General features: G+C 41.2%; 1 protein-coding gene across 1 annotated transcript in view; it reads left to right on the top strand.

The window, feature by feature from the left end:
• KCNN2 (potassium calcium-activated channel subfamily N member 2) overlaps positions 1 to 21,090 on the top strand; it is a 752,674-nt gene that overhangs the window by 111,003 nt on the left and 620,581 nt on the right. The window contains exon 3 of the mRNA XM_069625521.1: positions 1,073 to 1,491. Within this exon, the coding sequence (XP_069481622.1) occupies positions 1,073 to 1,491 (419 nt within the window). The remainder of the gene's footprint in view (positions 1 to 1,072; positions 1,492 to 21,090) is intronic.

Genomic DNA, 21,090 nt, shown 5'->3' with positions numbered 1-21,090 from the left:
TTGAGCTCTGGTCCCCAAGCTCCTTCCGATCGGTGGCCATCTTTTTTTCCTTTTCTTTTTTTTCGTTGTCCCCTTGGGAGATGGCTGTGCAAGCAGCACAAATCTCCTTAGGGTAGACAGAAACCATTTGCACCCTGGATAAACTGAGGGCTGCAAATGGCTTTCGCACTTCGCTGGGGCTTACCATGGTTCGGCTGGTGGGCCGTTAACGGCCATGTCCATCCCCCCACCCGGGTGTGAAAACCATAATCTTGCATGACGGCATGCCTTTTATCCATATGACCCAGGTTTTCGGAAACTGTTTAATTTCTATTAAAAGCAGTCATCTTTAATTCCTTTTAAAGAGCTTTGTTTCAGCCCCCACCCCCATGCACATCTTGAGGGCAGCCCCACAGTTTGAAGAACAATACTCTAAAGAGTGTTTAACCAACCAGCATTAATTTGAAATGCTTTTCACACATACTGTACAGAGAAGGACCACGCCTTCTCTGAGCCAATTGCTTGCACAAAACGTATAGAAAGATGTACAATAGAGTGTGTAAATCATTCCTTTATTTCAGTGTGCTGGTATGGAAACGGAAGAGGGAAGGGAGTGATAGTGTGGTGTCGTGGTTGGTAAGCATTCCATATGGTTGGAAAGTGACTGTAGACTCTTAATCATGTTTTTATTTTAAGTCAAATAGCTACTCTGGCAGCATCACACGTGTTTAAAATTACCTACTCTGTAACTGGTTTTATGTGGGCAATTTGATGCCGTTCTTTAGACCAAGGTCTTTGACCTCTTTTCTCCTATAGCAGTATGACTAGCGAGCAAACAATGCCAAAAGGCAAACTATGTCCAGACCATGACATGCCAATAGCATGACTGTGTATACCATACTGCTACTGTCAATATGGAGAATCAACAACGGTAATCATGGCAAGGGTGCTTTGATTTCTCCTCAGTTATGTATATAGAAGGTCAAATGTGATGGACTTTATCTATGAACTTATCGATTATGCACCAAATTAAAGTAAAGCTAAATGATGCCCTTTGTTAATAAACAAGTGACTGTATTCTTTTTGTTTTCAGCTGTTCATGGTGGACAATGGAGCAGATGACTGGAGAATAGCCATGACTTATGAGCGTATTTTTTTCCTCTGCCTAGAAATTTTGGTGTGTGCTATTCATCCTATACCGGGCAATTATACTTTTACATGGACAGCACGGCTTGCCTTTTCGTATACGCCATCTACAACTACTGCTGATGTGGATATTATTTTATCTATACCAATGTTCTTAAGACTGTATCTTATTGCCAGAGTTATGCTTTTGCATAGCAAACTTTTTACTGATGCCTCATCGAGAAGCATCGGAGCTCTAAATAAAATAAACTTCAATACACGTTTTGTAATGAAGACTTTAATGACGATATGCCCGGGGACGGTACTGTTGGTTTTTAGTATCTCATTATGGATAATTGCTGCATGGACTGTCCGAGCTTGTGAAAGGTAAGCGCTTTCGATACTTTTGTTTTAGATGTTTTCTGGAAGATATGTACACATTTGGGTTCTTGTATGCATGGGTTGCATTAACTATCGCATGGATTTCGTTCAACACTGACGTTGAGGTGTCTGTGACGAAGTAAATATGTAAAATGTACCCATTAGCACAATTTACAAATGAATGAATTTGTGGGTACTTGGGAGTTCATTCCTGAAGAGAAATTAGCATTATCATTAGTATTGCTGAAAACTCCTAAATCCAAAGCGGGTCACCTCGCTGTGTTTTAAGAGTGAGTCTTTGGCTTGTGTAGTGGATTCAGTCGCTGTTCTTCAATTGTGCATGGTGCAGAAAACAAACAGTCTTATATAGTCATGCTGAAACATTGAATCCACAAAATCCCACGTTACCCCTTCTAACGCACACTTTTTCTCAGAGACTTTCTATCCTTTCAGGAAGTGCTCTCTTAAGACAGGAAGCATAACTGTCCTATGCAGAAGTCTAGTTCCACATAATCAATTGATACAAATGGTGCATTGATTTTAGTTCTACATCATTGAACCGAACACCTTCGATACAGAAACACTATGAAATGTGAGAGTGCTGGATGACTGACGTTTCCTTTTCTTGGTAGACACAACTTTAAATTGCTGGAAATCTCCATGGATGTAGCTTCCTCTAAATAACAATACAAATAATTTTACCTCAGGTAGATTGTTTCCACTAGGGACCTTTAAATACTACAATAGTTACCATGTGTGACAACCTGCAGTTGGAGGGTCCAGGAAATATTCAAAGAAGTGTTTAGGAAGTACTTTAATTTCTGAAATATACAATTTGTTTACATAATGTTGCCTTTCCTCTTCCTTTGGTACTGTTGTGCAGAGTAAATTTGTTTTTCATTGGCGTAAACCCAAATAAAAGTTTAAATCCAAACACTTTAAGCACATTTGTTCATCTATAATCTGAGATGAAAGAAAGGTTAGAAATATTTACCTTCAGATTCATTTATGATCTTCTGAAGCCTAAAAATGCCCTGGTAAATTATTAACTCCTTCTTCTATCCATGACATTCAATGAATGCTTTTAGATTAGGATATGCACACCAGAGTGGTATAAGAAAACCTTCCCCGTATTGAGACATTCTTCAAGCAGAGGATTGGATTCCATTAAGTGCTTGAAGAACTCTTTCCTTTGGCTGGACTTAATAACCTGTCAGTAAAACTACAGACACAAGTTTATAGACTGACTTCTTGAGAATATTTTAAAAATACAAAGATGAACGCTGCAATGGACAGATTTAAACTGTCAATTTCAATTTTGGAGATATGGCTCTTGTTTGGGTTTACTTGTGTTATTTGCTGAAACGTCCACAAAAAGCATTGCTCACAGGCATTTCTGGTTTGTTCCATGTCCTTGGTAGAAAGGCGTTGCCCAGTGTCTATTGGCAAAGAGATGTATGCAGAGGGAAAAACAGTAGAACAGTCTCACCCATGACAAATCTGCACAAAGTCAATCTCCCCCATTGTCATGAATGGAAATATCCAATTAATGCAGTGAAATGCTTCTCGAGCATTGGATCATTTATAGATTCACATGCTTTGAATATAACCCGTTGTCAGGCTGGGAAGCCTCTGTTCCATGCGTCCTACTGTTATAATAAAGAAAAAACAAATGCGCTATGAAATCTATCAACCTAATTTCGGGTGTTTTTGGTCCCAGTCTGTGGGACGTGCACTACTAAGCCCCACCCCTAGACGCTATGTTCAGATTCTAACCTCAAGTCCTGCTAAAAACGATTCCTCACACCTTTCTCCAAAGAAAAATGATCTACAGAATGTTAAAGCTGAATTTATCTACAAATATGTCTATTTCTGTCACATAAGTGTGTAATGTAGCATGTCTCACTCAAAGGGCGGATCTAAAGTCCCTATTTGGGGTTTGTCCTTCTGGTGGTTTAAAGAACATGTATGAAGGAGTGAAGACTGCATTGATTGCCTATACCATAATCGTATTATTGAAGATTGTGAGATATGCCAAGGGTTCAGTGCCAAAACACAGAGGGTTGGACGGAGGCATCTAGTGTATTGGTTCAGTGAAGGCAAGTGACCTCATTTAGAGGCATAGTCCTCTAGGAGTGTGGCAACCATTGGATCTAGACAAAGGACATCATCTGAATGACACCTGGCCTAGTAGGATTGCTGTTTGTCTTCCCTCTGTTCCCACTCCCTAGGCGTGCTATAAATGCCATATCATATAATATCTACCCCAAAAATGTCAAGGTCTGAAGAAAGGCCACATATTCAGAAAAGCTGGGGAATCTTTGCTCTGTGAAAAAAGGGCAACAATCTAAGCAATAGTGTAGCGCCCTGCCATCTAGTGGTTCATCTAGCAAAACCGTGGCAAAATCTCACATGGCAACCGCGTTGACCACAGACCCATCGACGACAATAACATCGAGAAGCCTGTTGACGATGAGATCAAAAGACACGATGATGACTGCCTTGTCGGCAAAGTCAGGAACACACTGATCAGTGACAATGGCATTGACACATCACCTACGGACTCTGTGATGACAACATCATTGTGAAAATCACAAACACTGACAGTCGACGACAACATGGACGAAACACCTACCCTCGTTGACGACGGAACCATTCATGGGAGAACCATTAACAAAAAAGACTGCAAAGTCGTCGACCTAGCCGACGGAGGAACTTTGCAGGGTCAAAAGGCCAATAAAGGTAATCGCTGTTAAAGTCTTCGCTGACCGGGTCCCCCATAGACCCACCTCACCAAGTAGACCTGTCTCACGAATTGTGTATTGGAGGTGATGCCAGACTCTGAATCAGAATTCGAGGTACAGCATAGTTTATCACCAATTTGTTTTCAGGCTCTGAGGAACCAGTCCAAATAACAGATAAAATCAACCAACTACACTACATCTACAGAGGCAAATACCTCTGGTGCCAGTGCTGCCAGCGCATTGAGGGCCTGTGCTGCCACAAGTGCCAATGCCTCAAATGCCATAGCCTCAGATACCCATACCAAGCGCTTACATCCACCCACAAATGCTGCTGTCAGTGCAAGTGCTGACGTCATAGCATCATGTGCCAGTTAAACAAACTTACAACTCAGAAGGGGCAATACAGGCAAGATCCAGATCAGAGACAGTCTAGGTCAGCTAGGAACCCAACACAGCCTTGCAATGCAGAACATGCATGTGGTCTGGCCAAGACCCATGTCTGCTAGAGATCTATGATAATGAGCTGATCCTCACCCCTGTAACCCTAGAGTACCAAGAAGATGGGTAATTGCTGCAAACCAGCATAGATGACAAGCCGAGGGATACCGATTCTTCATCCTTGGTCTCAAACCGATATGATGATTGGGATACCGATTTAATTCACAAAGAGAATCTGCCAGACAACCCCCAAGACAATCGCTGCCAGATGAGGTCTGCGTATTCCATGCCATAAAGACCAAAGTCTGCAAAACCTTTGACCTAAATGCCACGGAGGAAAAGGACTGGTTCTTATTCAACCACATGAACAAGCGCAGAAAGGCTTTGACCTCCATCTCCATTTTAGATCATGGGGGGGAGGAAGGTCTACTCTGCTTGTAACATCCATTCATAGAACATGTGCTAAAAAGGCAACTAGAAAAAAATAGAAGGCACGGCCTCTGCACCAAAATACCTCACCGAACAACCCACACCAGAATCAGGGGAATCAGCAGCGGATGGCTGGAGGTCCAGTTCAAAACTTTTATATTAATAGGGACACCAGGGTTTTCGGGAGAGGGTCAGCCCTGGTCTAACTTACAAACAAAAAACTATATAGACCCGATACCAGTAATGTCTATGGCAGGTGTGTGCTACTAGAATTAGTCACCATGAAGTCCTATGTGGTATCTTATTGTATGATTATCATTAATAATAAATTAAACATCTATACACAGAGGAAAGTCAAGCCAATTAAATATGTGCGCTACATATACAGTAACACATTATTTTATTAATACTTTAGATGTTTTTCATAATGTGTTTAACAAAATACTTAAGTGTTATGTGCACCCCATAAAGTGACTTGTGCATAACCAATATCATCACATTTTTTTGGGTTCAAAACACAAGAACGATGCTCATAATTAATCAAGCGGCATAATAGTCTTCTAAACTGTAAGGAATATATACAATAAGTCCACAAACAATTAAAGCGTGTCCAGCTGTTTATGAAAGCAGCAAATACCAACACTCAACCCGATGATCTATAGGCCTTATGATAGGCCTTATGCTGCCTTTATTCCTTGCATCCACTATCATGTGGTTGCTATTTAACCCAACATGTTTTGTTCCTTATACATCCTTCAAAGAAATGTTTAGGAACTTCTTCAGGGGATTTACAAAAGTGGTGCTTTAGTATAATGCTGCATATCCCAGTGGGACAAATGACATGTGAAGCAAGTGTACAGGCACAGCACTCGCTCTGCTCCTTTTCACTTTCAAGTCCATATCAAATTGCGTGCACCATCATTGTATTCCCAACGACTTCACCTTTACTTGTGGTCGTGTAGCAGTGCCATCACGTCCACCACAGTGAAGGCAGCAAATACACTTGCCATAATAGTCAGATATGATAGAAAAATGTGCCATTGAATGGCACCCATACTGGAGCATTTACCAGAGGAGAAAAAAAAAATATAGGATTACTCTGAGAAGGAGTGTCCAATCATAATATAAACATTCCAGTGGACATTGTAAAGATGGGCTTCAAGCAGATAAATAATGGAGCAGTGCTGAGAAGTCAACGATAGCTACGCTGCATGTATTTTTGGCCCGATGTACACACAAAAGTGCAAAACGTTTTCAGACGTGAGCAATTATTTAGCCAGAAAATAGATGGGACCTTAAAGGCAATAAAGATGGATGCAGAAATGATGAGGACGCTAAGGACGCTAATGTCATTACATGCAAAGAAGCCTTTTCAACCCTTTCGAAGTGTCTCAGGTGGCTCATCCGCAAGCCCCAAAGGTGGGTCACACCAGTGCCTACCCTACTATATGCAGAGTCTTTGAAAACATTACCAAGGGTATGAAAAGTCAAAGGACAACAGAGTGGTGGTGAGGCGCAGGACCTCTACCGTACAGAGGCATGCCTAATAAGCAGCAAGCATGATTCACAGGGGAAGCAATAAAACACTCAATAGTAGGTCTGAGCAGAATCATTAACCATTTTTCTCATTGGCAAAAGTGAACTACAGACAGGTGGCAATTAGATATTGTAAGGAAAATACATGTCATAGAATTCATTAGGAATCCCCCAAACATACAGCTGAAACAAAAAAAATAGCTTACCAAATGCTGCTACGACAAGAAGTAAAAAGCATGCTCCAAAAGAAAGCCTTAATAAGAATCCCGGGAAGACACTGGGGAAAAGGTACATACCCCAGATCGTTTTTGGTCAAGAAGCCGCATGGAAAGTGACGGCCAATACTGGACCTCCGAAACATTAAACAAATCAAGGTTTATATTAGGAAGCACAGACTAGCAATTCTAGGGCCTGCCATTCGGACTATGATCGACACCAAGAACATTTCCAAAATGCCTGGCACCTGTGTCAGCCCACCTCAGGCGAAATGGTCAACACGTATACACATAGCTAGATGTTCCCCAACATAACCAATGTGCCCTCATCCATCATCCTATCTGTCATTATGCACTTTCTTGTTCTTGTTGGTGTGAAATCATGTTAATTGGTAGGGTCCTGCATATGGAGACTGCAAACCCCATTTACTTTCAGCTATATGATAAAAAGACAACCTGTAGAATCCCTCCACTGTGCAACTCCGGAGACTCCTCACAGTTAGATGGATCTCTTGCAGTAGGGTGAAATAGAATGCAGGTGAATTTAAGTCTAAAATTAGCTTTTTCCTTTTAATTGCATTGTTTAGTCCTATGACATTCCTTTAGGTCAACTGTAACTCTGTCTAGCATCCTCCTGTCTTGGCATGTTATGGAGCTCTTATGTTTATGTGCTCAAGAAGTCTTCAAGACTTGGTATCCAACAATCACGTTTGTTGAGTCAGCAGTAGTTGATGGAAGACAAAAAGGGCCCTGTGCTTGTGAGATGTGTTGTGTGCACTCTGTGTTAAATTCGCTCCAGGGTACTGCTGATTAGCATCAGGCAGTCTAGCCTGGCTGTAGATCTGAATTTAAGCTGCAAGGCTCCTCTCACCTATCATTTGTCAAGCACATCACGTCAATGTCTAAACTCCAGGTTTACGAGGCTTACCTTATCGTTTGCCCATGTCGGGAATATGGATTCAAGAGTATATTGCGTAAGATAACCCTATCACACTGTAACATGGCAGCCTAAAGGACCACCAAGACCGTTAATGTGGTAGCATCATTACTGCCTGTGATCACTCATCAGTTTGCCCAGCATACTCTTCTATTAATCCATACATCTATCCTCCAGTCTTAGTGTGCTACACTCTCCCTATGAGGACAGAACTAGGAAAGGAGTTACAGAGAGATGGGAGAGGTTGATACGCAACTGAATGAAGAGTCGGCCAATAGCATCATGGAGAATTATGAAAAAGGGGACTGAGAAGTGAGGCTTAAGTTGCCACAGTTCAAAATACTGCAGTGAGGGTATTGCACTCGCAGAAGGCTGCAGGTCTAAAGCAACAGGCTACACGTTGGAAGTGCAATGCACAAGATGGAAGACATCCTGCGTATATTATGATCTTGTACAAAGCTAAAAGAATATTGGGCCGATAAACACAGAAGAATTCAGGTTCAATTGGGAAAGAGGCTCTCACTAACTCCTATGCATACTGCATGATATGAAGATGACTAAACACTGCTTTATTGGTAGCCAAACAGGGCATATTAAGACTGTGGGGCATACAGACTATACTCCAAGCTCAGAATTAGGAGGCAGAGAAGTCCTCAATTAAGTAGGTTCACCACGGGACAGAAAGCCTGGATAAATCTGCCCATGTGTTATGTGGCAACCTTTTTACTGATCTGCCCCACCCTGCCTGAAGTGCCTGAGATCAGCCCCCCCACCCCTTCTATTCATACCTCCTCCAGGTAGATGATGCAGGAGTCTTTAGTCTTTTAACCCATTAGAGTGAACAGACTTTCACTCTGGTTTGTGGAAGATTCCAAGGTAGAAGACTAGTATCTTGATCTCCCCCACCAGTCCCTCAGCATTCACCCATCTGGGCTGAAGAATCACAAGGGGACCTATTGAGGAAGTGGAACATGAATGGATGATTATTTACTGGATGAGGCTGTGTTTACACACCTCTCCTTCCACTACAGGTTACTGTACTGGCCTCAATAGCGATACCATGATTGAGCCCCTGTCTCCCTCCCCTCCCCACCAGAAGGATGGACCTGTCCCCCATGGACTAATTGACATCCAAAGGAGTTTCTCTTGCTGGCTTCAAAAGTAAACTTGGTCCTGGTGACTGTTAAGTTGCTTCCGACAGGTGTCGCCAGTTTCTCAGCCTCTCACTGAAGTTGATGGCCGTCCAAAACTGTGGCAGCGGGGGGTACACCAAGCCAAGATACCAGCGAGAATTCATGTTGGGCAGGCCACTGTAAAAGCCAATTGGAGCAATTGTCGGTCAGCCCACTCTTTGAGGTTGTATGATCTATTTGGATCAATGTAGATAGCTAACGTCAGCTCGACAACCCCTTTTTAATACCCCCTAATTATGATATTGAGTGAATTTTCTTTTTATTCCAAAACAATCAATTTAGAAAGACTGCTCCGAGTCCGATTCAGCGTGGTCTTTTTAAATCGATCTGTCACACCCCTGCTGCACATGAGTGCATGCAGGCGCTGATGGGCACGGCACGGTGAGAGAAGTCACAGGAGTGAGAGGTAAGTGTGTTTTGTGTGTGTCAAAGTTTGTGTGTGGCAGAGGAAGGGCATGTTTGTGGTAAGGAAGGGAGGGGTCGGGCAGTGGCTAAATGTCTGTGCTTGCAAGTGTCAGTGGTGGAGGTTGAGAGGAGATGTGTTGGGGGAAGGAAGGTGGCGGGGATGAATGCAGGATTCGGGGGGGATCGCTTTTGATCGATTTCTAGGGGGAAAAACAGTTCTCCTAGAAATCCTACAGCATGAGTGGGATTGGGATCAACCTTCCCAGGGGCGTGAGGAACCCCCCTGGTCAACTAGAATGTGATATTTCAGCATTTTGAAGGCCACACAAAATTGGCCGAAATGAATGTCTTTTTTGCATTCAGCCTTCAAAATCCGGAAATATCACAAAGAACTCTAATTATACAGTCCCAACCCAAAATTCTGGGCAAGAAATAGGTGGTTTTTATCAAAACTCAAATGTATTGAAATAAAAACATTAAAGTTTTAAATTTAGAATGCAACAACTATTTTGACTTACCCACCCACCCTGAGAGAATTGTTTTTTAGATTGTATTGAGGAAATATAAATACCCCTCCCTTTCAAATCACTGTGCATTCCAGAATGAGGGGTTGCCTGGGAGAAACATTCCAACTATTTTTATGGGTCTAGAAATGGCTCCTTTTAAACTTGCTCTCATTTCCCATTCCTTATTAAATAATTATGGCCTTCACAGAATACACATTATCAAACATATTTTCAATCCACTCTGCTATGGACATTTCATGTTACAGCCCAATGTTAACTATTTCTTTGATAGCAATTCGGGACATTTTAATGACATTATGATTTTTGATGAGTGGCCCGCTGAATGCACAGAAGTGCTATCTGTTTGACACTATACTAACAGCACAATCCAATTGGGTTTCTTGAAAGGATTTCTCACTTGACACTTAACTATAGTGAGAATCAAAATGCATTTCACGTTACAATACTCCTGTATTGTATTGGGAATTATCGCCCCATGGCAATTCCAAACCATCCACTCCTGGGCAGATCTGATTTGCTTTAGAGGATTTTTATACTGACCTCCGGGTCATTTTTTTAGTTCATGAAAACAGCATCAGTTGGGCATTTGATCTCCCCCCTGGTCTCTAATTCCTCTCTAGCGCAAGTGAAATTGTTCACACCAGCTTCAGACTCCTGCATGGAAAAGTGTTCTCATCTTCAAATATTGCCAGCTCAGCACCCTTCCAGTTGGCCAGACAGCTTGTTAAGATTGTCCTAGTTTTTCTAATGCCAGTCTGCTCTCCTCTGTGCTCACACTACTTTTAAAGCATCCAAAATTCTCATGTTTGTTTTAATTATGTTACACTATTGGTTCTATCCTTCTATTGGCTTACCCAAGAGTCAGACACCCTCATTGAATACACCCCACAATCTTCATTGGGTGTTCATATGTATATATTTGCGATCAGAAAAAAGATGAGGGACACAACTACTAATACCTTTTGGCACTGACCCTCATGTATACAACAAACCATGAGATTCAAGAAGGCCATGGGTGGGGTAATTAGGGCCATGGGTATGTTCAATGCCAAACTAATTGACCCGGTATTAAAGACATATCATGGAAAAGTAGTGGTGATTGCCAAGTTTGTTATGGAGCTGTGGGGCTACAGCAATGTCAACTCTATCCTGGTGGTATAGAACACGTTTTTAAAAGAAGGTTTTGGGCCTCCCCTGTTCGGCTGCTAATTTTGGTGTACATTTAGAAATGGGCTGTACATTTATCAGTGACACAATCTCAGAACAATCTCAGCACAGCCTGTTATTCTTTGGCTCAGGCTGTGGGGTAATACCAGGGCTGTTTTGACCCAGGAGTTAATGATATCTGGCTATTAAAGATCTTAATCAGAGAATTGCCTGGCTGAGATATTTCAAGGTAAAATGAGCAGAAGTAAATGCGGCTTGTCTGCACACCAAATTTGATATTTTATCGGTTAGGGAAATCCGAACAATGACAAAAAGGGTGCTGCTCCTGTATGTTGGGTAGAAGAGATTGAGACTTGCAGTCATAATGACACCTGTCTTAGAGAGTTGTCTGTTATAGGCAGAGAATCCTTTCCTGTGAATACTCATAACTATGGTAGGTTTTGATTGTGTCTTCCTACGAGCCATGGTGGCAGCATGGTCTGGAGACACTGCTAATCAGTCGTGCCTTTTGTGTGATGCACCGAGGGAGGATTTGTCCCACTTCTTTTTGTGTCTGGCCTACGAGGGTCAACACACAAACCACTGCTGAGGGAGAAGAGGTATGTTCAGTATCGACCAGCTCTGACCTACTTGCTGTGGGCAGAATCACCCTGTGTTGGGTGGACTCTTTTGTCCTTTTTGAGGAACATACTGCTTACCAGGAAACATCTAATGAAATCTTTGAGTGTTATCTGAACATTTCTTATTATATTCTAGGGATTTTATTGAGTAAATGTTTAGATATTTGATACTGTTATTTTTGTAATCTGTTTTTATGGATCCTATGGTGGGTTTCTGAAATAAACATACATGATATGACTAATATTTTAATTTATCTCTCATTAGCAATATGGCAATTCAATGAAATCGAGAATATAGTAATCTGTGCCTGCAGACACGTGTAGGCAATATACCTATTTGCCTTATTGCTTCATAAGGTTGTGAATTTTTCTTATTCATGTATGAAATTTGAATTTGGTGTCAAATTTACAAGGGGTTTCTGATCTTCGAAACTCGCTATGTTTATGTTCGTAGGACATGTAGTTCCAGAACTATGAATAATGTTCACTTTTGCATATAGAGTTAATGATAAATAACATGTGCTGTTTTAAACTAAGGGAAATGTACATGTTTAGATGTGTCCTGTAATTCAACTTGGAGTCTCTTGTCAGCACATGCGTCATATAAATAGCTCTTTGCAGGCCTTGATTAATGATTGATCATTTTGACATGCACCATTGTACTCATTGCATTAGTTCCAGAAAATAGTGGGGTCAACAGGTATCGGCTAAGTGCAATTAATTCACTTTCAGTGTGGCTTGTAAACCCGATAATCTGTTCACTCTAGATAATAATCATGTGTGAAGCCCACAGATTTCATATACTTGGAATTGTAAAGTATTTTATGAACGCTCCCTCCCTCTGAAAGACTCCCAAAGGTGGGAGGCTTGCTGGCTCCCAGTTGAAACTCAGTACAATAACAGGCTGAATCAAAAACAAATGTTATTCAAGTCACACAAAATAATCACTGCTTTTCTACACATTTGCATTGTAGAATTTTTTTTAAGTCCACTATAATATTATTATAAGTTTTGTACAATAGTCTAATGAAAGTTGTTGCAGAAATAAAACATTACATTAAAAGACTCTGAATAAATGATTCATTTCCTTCATTTGATGTACAGTAGGCAGTGCATGAGCATGCCATTCAGAACACTTGACAACAACCTACCACTGGACTTGTATCGTAAAATGTATATAACACAGTCCAGTTAGCAGGATTATATTTTTCACAGATTCGGGCCTCTTCACACTTTTAAAAATGAAATTCCATTTTAAACTGATGAATTCGGTATCTCATCTCCTGTCTTCACTTGAGATTGGCAAAAACCCAGTCTTTGGGCCTTTGTACATGCCACCCAATGTGTCTAGTGCTACCTCTTAAGTGCGCAGGTGATTAGCTCTATCCCGCAGCTGCACCCTTGTCATTATGGTGAGTAAAAGGCACAAATCGTGACTAAAACTATGCATTTTTTGGTGTCTCTCTCACTTAAACTTGAAACGGTCTCAATTGGTCTTTGATTCCCACTAGACTGAGGCACCTGCCTCACACTCAAAAGGCATAACCCAGCTCGCAGTTTCACAGCATAAGTTTGCTTGAGGGAAATAGTCTTGAGTTCTGTTTATATTGACAAGGTATTACAGGGGGCGCAAGCGAGGTGTTCTCAGCCAATTCATTGCTTTGGCGGAGTCTGCAGTGTTCCTCACAACTTTAGACTGGATGATCTTTAGGATATTACACTTGGTTGTTTTAATTTTGATTTTTCTTGCATCTCCATACATTTCTACTTCTCCGCCATCTGTTTAGGGAAGTCAAGTAGAATGAGTATGGAAGTGTTCCCCAATCTACCTGACCCCGTTACCCTTGTTCTCTTGGAATGTCCCCCTCCCTCCAACTTCCTCTCTGACTCGTCACTCCCCTGTACACCTAGGACTACTTGCCGAATAGCTCAACTGTTTTTCTTTTTCATTTTGCTTATGTCTTTGTCAGGAGAAGAGCATAGTTTTGCTTTGATCTATTGAGGCCTTCCTGTATTTCTGCTTTGAAATTGTTGGCCCCCTTAGTTAAGCTATATTGGGGACAGGGTTCCGGATGTTCTACCTTCTTTTGGAGTTTATAACATTCATTGTATCTGCTTTCAAATCTGAAACTTTGGGGACAGCAAGGAACCCCAGCTCAAGCTGATGCCTGTCAGTGAAAATCCCAGAATCCTCATTCATGTTAGACTGTTCAAAATCCTATAAGTGGTTTTACTATTGAATTTGTCACTTGCATGACTCATCAGTTGTCAAATATAGGGAACATCTCAAAATAAGAGGAAATGCAAAAGATAGAAGACTGACTTATTGAAGTGTTTACTATTGAACCAACTGAATTATGTACAACTGAAAACGGCTTTGATGCAACTTTCATTTGCATTTTTACCTGTATGCTGCTGTCTAATAAAAGGAATAACACTTTGTGTATTTTTAAAAGTTTTGAGCATATCAAAAGCCCATAGGACACATGTCTTCCACCCCTGCGTGTGTGCTACAGAAAGTAACCAAATGACCATCTTGACCAATTCCATCAATTTCTCTTCAGCTTTGTGGGTTTCTCCCCAGGTATCAAGTGCGTATTATTGCTTTCTAAAATGCTTCCCAGGTTTTACCTTTTTACACAATTCAATTTTTTTAAAGTCTAAATAATGTCAAAACCAAAAAAAGTATCAATAGTGCAGGGTGGAAAAGAGCACTACTGAAACATTAATGACCTTTTAGGTCCCTTTTTTGTATTTATAATGGAAAAAAGCTAACCCAGATACAGAGTGATGTAAACAAATTAATTATTGAAACTAAACACACAGTTGAAATGTATAGCAGTGGTTCTACCTGAATAGTAACTGGGACAAAAAAACACACTGCTCTTCTCGCTAGACTCATGCAATTACTGCAAATTAGATTGTTGTCTCTGAACATCAGTGTGAGGGTGATAACAAGGTACCATTAAGTAATGCTATTTTCCCATATAGTGGATCTGTCACTTCACTGCATCGTTTTGTGCCACCTTTACAAGGGATAGACAGCAACTTGCCGGGAATTTGGATCTTAGCAGTTGATGCTTTTTCAGAAATTCTACGTTTGACATTGCTTTGTGCAATCTAAAATGGTGCCTTACTTTACTTATTCTTTGTAGTTTTTTTTAAGCAAAAGTCTCAGCACTCGCCTTGGTGATTAACTAGTTGTGGTGTTCGAAGTAACCATATATCACAACGGATGGGTAACCCCTATACCATGGAACTGGGGAACAACAAAATTACAAAAAAAGATCCCGAAGGGAAAAAGGGAGTTCACATGGAGGAGTACTGTATTAATTTGAGTACTCAATTATGGAAATAGAGGCGAGGAAGAAAAGGAGAGCCCAGTCATAAATATTCACATTATCATTTTTAATTAGTAATTTATTACCATTATAAAATTGCATAATATATAAACATCAAATCAACAATAAAATCGATACATTGATTATAAAATACTTGTCAAATCTAATGCCTCAAGCCATTCAATAGCAGTTTAGTTGCCACAATTCGTAACCTCATGTTACTCAAGGTAAAGCATCGCTGTCTCATTTTAAATTCCATCCAAATAGTCAAAGTGCTATGGAGAGGGCAAATAGTTAACAATTGAATAAAGTGCTAAGTGCAACCGAGTGCTAAGTGCCAAGTTGTTAACAAAGAAATAAAGTACTAAATGCAATTTTATAATGGTAATAAATTACTAATTAAAAATGATAATGTGAATATTTATGACTGGGCTCTCCTTTTCTTCCTCGCCTCTATTTCCATAATTGAGTACTCAAATTAATACAGTACTCCTCCATGTGAACTCCCTTTTTCCCTTCGGGATCTTTTTTTGTAAGTTCGAAGTAACCATACCAATATTGGGAACCGGGGATGTAACCTACACATTTTCAGGCCCTCCCTCCTCAGTGGCCCCCAGTTTACCTCACATGCTATGTATGTTTTTGGTGGCAAGTGTTTCAATAGCACATCTAATTTTAGAGACCAGGGACTCCCTCATTTTGTGTCACTTGCAGTGAGAATACTGGCAATTATAACCGGATAAACTCGTGACAGGAGCAGGAACACCTAGGTATGTTTTGTTCTTTACTGCTTTGGTTCCAAATCTTGGAGAAAATGTGCCCTTGATGAAAGCACTAGGTAATTTCTATGGCTAGTCCACATTTCGCGTATGCTGGGAAATTAATTGAAATGGGTGTTTTGGATAGTGTTCTGTTTTGCAGCAGAGCATGCAATGTTAGAAAAGGCTGTATGCAACAAACCACCCTGCAAGCCCTTTAAGTGGAGAACGATTTATATAGTATCGTTTTTACTGAATCTCGTGTGTTTACCCGGCAGCGAGGTGCCTATGTGGGTAATTGGACTGTCTTCATATCAGAGGTACACATGTTATTAACAAAATAATTTAACATGGATTTTGCTATTCCACCTCTCTATAGAGTAGTGTTCGCTTTGTTTCTACAGATCGTCATAAGACCAGCTTTAATTTCATTAGGGGGTCGATTTTGTGATGCAGGAACCTGCACTTTTCTGGCATTGCAGATCTTTTCGGACTAAAACTATCCTAAACCTTCTCAGGTTTAGTCAATGGTGTGAGGTTGCAAGTTCCTACCTCACATAAGTGGCCCTCTACTGTTTCAGTATTATATGGAGTATTCATGGTTATGAACAGTGACTCACGTTAGTTTACCATCACTATGTATGTGTCCCCCCGGCAAAAAACATGCTGCTTATCTTTCTCGACATAAAAACATGGGCTTGTCTACAGTAGTCTTATGGGAACACCCTGGAAAAAAGGCACGCACGTATTTGCAGTCACCCATCCGAACAGAGATGCAGACGTGATAAGTGCATGGGGGGAAAATGTAAGAGCAGCCCTCCCTTCCGACTGAACCTTCCCAATTAAATGAAGAACTTTACTGTACCACCCTACACTCTTTAGACCTGAGGAGATCTGCATGAAGGCTTGAAACGTGTGTCCGCTATTTAATGCAACTCAATAGTTCCATTTTTTATGGGACCTAAAAAATATACTTATACCAAAGCACACCTATGGATTTAAAGTACTAAATACATTTTCATTAACTACAGGCATATCAACTGTGCATAACTTTTTTTCTTTTTAACTGTAATAAAGAGGTGTTTCATTTTAAATCTGCAATTAGGCTATAATGATGTTCATGTTGCTCCAGCGAGCTAGGTGCATGGTCAGATTAGGAAGCCTTGTGTAAATTGGTTACACCAATATCTTGGAGGCTCTTAATGAGTTTGAGGAACTATGACCTAGCAATTGTCCTTGTGTCTAAAGAAACCTAAAAATAGTGCATATTGAAACTCTTAGGGTCAAGTAAATTAATACTGTTGATTCTGGTGGTATCCTCTTATACGTATGGTAGAGAGTGGCTTTGTCAAAATGAGTTACGTGGAGACGGTATCAAACTCACTGAAGGCTGAGCTCATACCCAAGTTAAAAAGTACAAGAGCCTCTGGCCGTTTGAGTCTGATCGTAGGAAAGACCTGCAATTATTAACTGTACCCCGCTGGTACTCCCATTTAATGAGGTACAACGCGCTCCTGAACCAAATTGTGGGCAAGGCCAACCTGGACCGGATAGGGTTCTGTTTGACTTCAACAGAAACAAACCTACTGTCTGGGTCCCTTATCTAACTAAATTGTTTAATGCCACCCTGAGCAACAACCGGGTCCATGTGTCCTGGACTACTGCAGAAATTGTCCCTATTTATAAGAAGAGCAGTCAGGATGATCCCTCAAAGTTTAGACCCATTTCATTATTGGACGCAGGATGGAAAATATTTGCTAGGGCACTATTGTTCCACCTAGAGGACTGGGTTAAGAGTAATGGAATCATTGACCACTGGCAGGCGGGATTTTGTGAAGTCTTGAGTATGATCGGTCAACGCCTGTGGTTGGTTTGTGATAAATATGCGGTCCTCAGAAAGGTTAGTGTTTATGCAATGTTCGTTGCTCTATGCACTGCCTTTTAGACCGTACTGAGGCTTCGTCTGTGAGAGGTGCTTAGGGAATTGGGTATTTCACAGGCTTACTATCTGCTATCCGGTGTTTAGACACTGGAAATACTGCAGTTTTCCAGTGGGGAACTGACGGGAGAACAACCGGAAACATAGACATTAAGAAGGGTATACGGCAGGGGTGTGTCCTGGCCCGCAAACGGTTTTGTATTTTCATAAATTGACTGATGAAGGAGCTTCTGAATGCTCAAACTGATGCTTCTTCCCTGGCTGGTGATATGTGCCCGGCCCTGCTTTTTGCAGATGAAGCCGTACTCCTATCCCTGACACCCGCCGGTGCTAGAAAGCAGCCAGAGGTTTTTGTTGACTTCTGAGGAATGGGCTGTCAATTAATGCTGGTAAAACCATGTCCATGATTTTTAATATTAATGCAAGGAGAAAGCTAAGGGCTTTTAGGCTGGCCTTGGGCAAAGGGGAAATCGGGCAGGTTTCCTCCTATGACTATTTGGGGGTGAGAGTCATGGCGTCATGTGTGTGGTCAGCACACCTGGAGAAGGCAAAGTTAACTTTGGCAGGGTATGCTTGTGCTGTTGCCATGTTTACCTATGAGCATGAAAATGGGGGGATCTCTGTGTCTCTGGAGGCATACAAAGCACAGGCAAGGCAAGCAGCACTGTATGGGGAGGAATTATGGGGCCACATGAATGTCAACATTTTGGGTTGGCAGATAATAAATTCCTGAAAAACATTCTAGGTCTGCCTAATAGTGCGCCAAATATACCAGTGCGGCTGGAGACTGGTTTGCAGAGTATTGAATAAATCTTCCAGTCACAGCCTTTGTTATACTGGGTCCGCCTATGGACAAATGAAAACCTACTCCAATATAGAGAGGCGATCTGGGACGTTTTGTCCCAGCAAGGGGGCACCACACTGAAATGGACAGTCCGTGTAAAAATTTAGTTGGGGACTTTCAGGCGTAGGGACTTTTGGTTGAAGCCAACTGTTATGGTTCCTCACTCTAAGGTTGAGGTAAAGAGGGCAGTGCTGATTAAAGTAGATCGGGATCTAGTCCTGAAATCACGGGCCTCTGAATCTCTGGCCCGTTATCTCACCAGAAATAAAACTGGCAGGTTGTGAGGATTACCTGAATGATATTACCCCCAAGCAAGAAAAATCGATGTAATTAAGGCTCCATGTAGGAATTTTACCTATACCAGTACTCTTGCATGAATGGAACATTGTAGCATCTGCGAAGTGCATTTTACGTAATGAATTTGACGAAGACCTCTGTCATCTAATATTCTTAAGTCCCCTCACAAAGCTTCTGAGGAAACACTTTCTGAAGCCGCTCTTTGTGAGTCGTGGCTGCAGGACCATTAGAGAAGCAACGTCATTGTGTTTAGACTCAGCTGAGTTCCCTGTCGGTTTTGCATCTAGCAGTTACCTCAAGTGGGTATGGGGAATTCGCTGGAAGAAACTGGGAGTCCTCCCATAGCCCTGCTGCAAAACCACTGCGTTGCTATGGTCTGAGGAGGAGGCTTCCGTGATATTTTAAGTGTTTAAATAATGAATTGATGACTTGATGAATAGATGTTTTTATCCTGTATTGGTTTTTGTATGCTTTTATATTATTGTTTTGTGAATTGTTGCTTTTATAACACTTAGTAAAAATAAAGATTATGAAATTAACCATGAGATCATGGCTCATACAAAGCTTCAGTTTTCAGTAAGCTGAATTACATGCATATCTTTACAAGGTATGGTAACCTTTGTATCGTGAAATTCATGAAACCATATGTTGGCTTGATCCTTCAAAAAGAGAAACTGCACCCAGATTGTATTTTCATGCCACTCAGTGTTGGGATAAGATAGTCACATTAACAATATACGAGGAGAGTTAACCATTGGTATAACCTACACATGTCTCTGAATTACTGTGACCATAAAACTTTGTGGTTAAAAAATGAGCCATTCCAAAATGGCAAAGTGACACTTAGATTGTTTCTTGTTTTGAGCAACACTGCACAGCAAGTTGAAGACTGCTGAGGTTTCATTGGTTGACACATTAGTTAAATAAAAATGTTGTATGACTAATTTCAGCTGACTGAGAATTCCATCCTATATCGCAAGTATTTTATTTTCCCTCTGGCTTTGTATTTGGCAAGTGGTGAAGCAGTAAGCATGATTACATAGACTGGAGAGGTCTAGCAAGCAGATAGAAATTAATTCTGCCCACTTAATGGCAAGGTTGTTAATGCGCCTAAAGACAAAATACAGGACATTGACTAACTGGCACTGCGAAGACAGCCATTGGAAGGACCTTTTAAAGTAGGGTAGTGTAGTTTTTTTTTCAATGTTAGTGGACACCAGTTGAAGTGCCCCATTGTGCATGCTCTGCAGATACTAGATTTGCTAAACTGGCTAGCCAACATATAGAACAATAGCATACTGTGACTGAGTCCGTGCGTGACTCAACTGCCCTGGAATGGAAGTCCTTAGGGGTAAAAAGGAGGGCTGTTCAAAGGTGTGGTGTTTAAAAAAAGCCATCCTTGATCAAAGACTTAACTTGGGCATTCATCCTGAGGTTATCCTTCCAGCAAACTCTGATGTTCTTAGCCCTGGTATCAAAAGCAAGGTGAAGACCAACGATATTAGGAGGGGCAAGGAGATGGGATGGAGTGCAAGAAACGCCATGTTCCAAGAAGGACCTCCATTTAGGAGGCATTTAATTTAAGTCTTGCACTCATCAGTGAATTGCTTACCTTACCCAGACCTAAAGTCAAGCCAGCAAAATGTTTGTTGCGTAGGTTCACATGAAGATAAACCTGCCTATTGGCATACGAGTCATAATGCATGCTTAGTGAGTGGAGAACATCCAATAGACAGACAGATATTAAAAAGTAGAGATGGTGGGGAACCTTGAGACGCTGCAATTCATCTTCAGAAGGGCAGTGATCGAAGTGGACGGGAGCGGTTGGGAGCAGTGCTCCTATACTTTTTTTTAATTAAGTTTTTCTGTTCCTATACTTTTATTGAATTAAGAAACTGTTCCGAAATGGTTTCATTTTAAAATAAAGTGTAGGAAGAAATGGAAACGTGCAGTTTAACGTTCCCTTAAACAGAAGTAGCATGTGTTTGGGGATTTGTATTGTGCATGGAAGGGGGCGTGGCGATGGGGATTGTGGAGACCGGTGGCAGGCCAGTAGGGAACATAGCTCCACTACTTCTTTTCTTACACTTCGACCACTGCAAAAGGGAGAGGATAGAAAAGAGCCAAGTACGACCCTTCATTTTCTATCGTCCAGAAAAGACTGGAACCATTTAAAGGCATTCCCAGTGGCGTGGGCCACTGTGGCCGGCTGTTC

This window comes from Ambystoma mexicanum, chromosome 6p (genome assembly GCF_040938575.1).
Source record: "Ambystoma mexicanum isolate Mex_15411 chromosome 6p, UKY_AmexF1_1, whole genome shotgun sequence".
Classification (NCBI taxonomy): domain Eukaryota; kingdom Metazoa; phylum Chordata; class Amphibia; order Caudata; family Ambystomatidae; genus Ambystoma; species Ambystoma mexicanum.
Note: the sequence above shows the minus strand (reverse complement) of the source record. Positions and strands in the feature narration are given on the sequence as shown.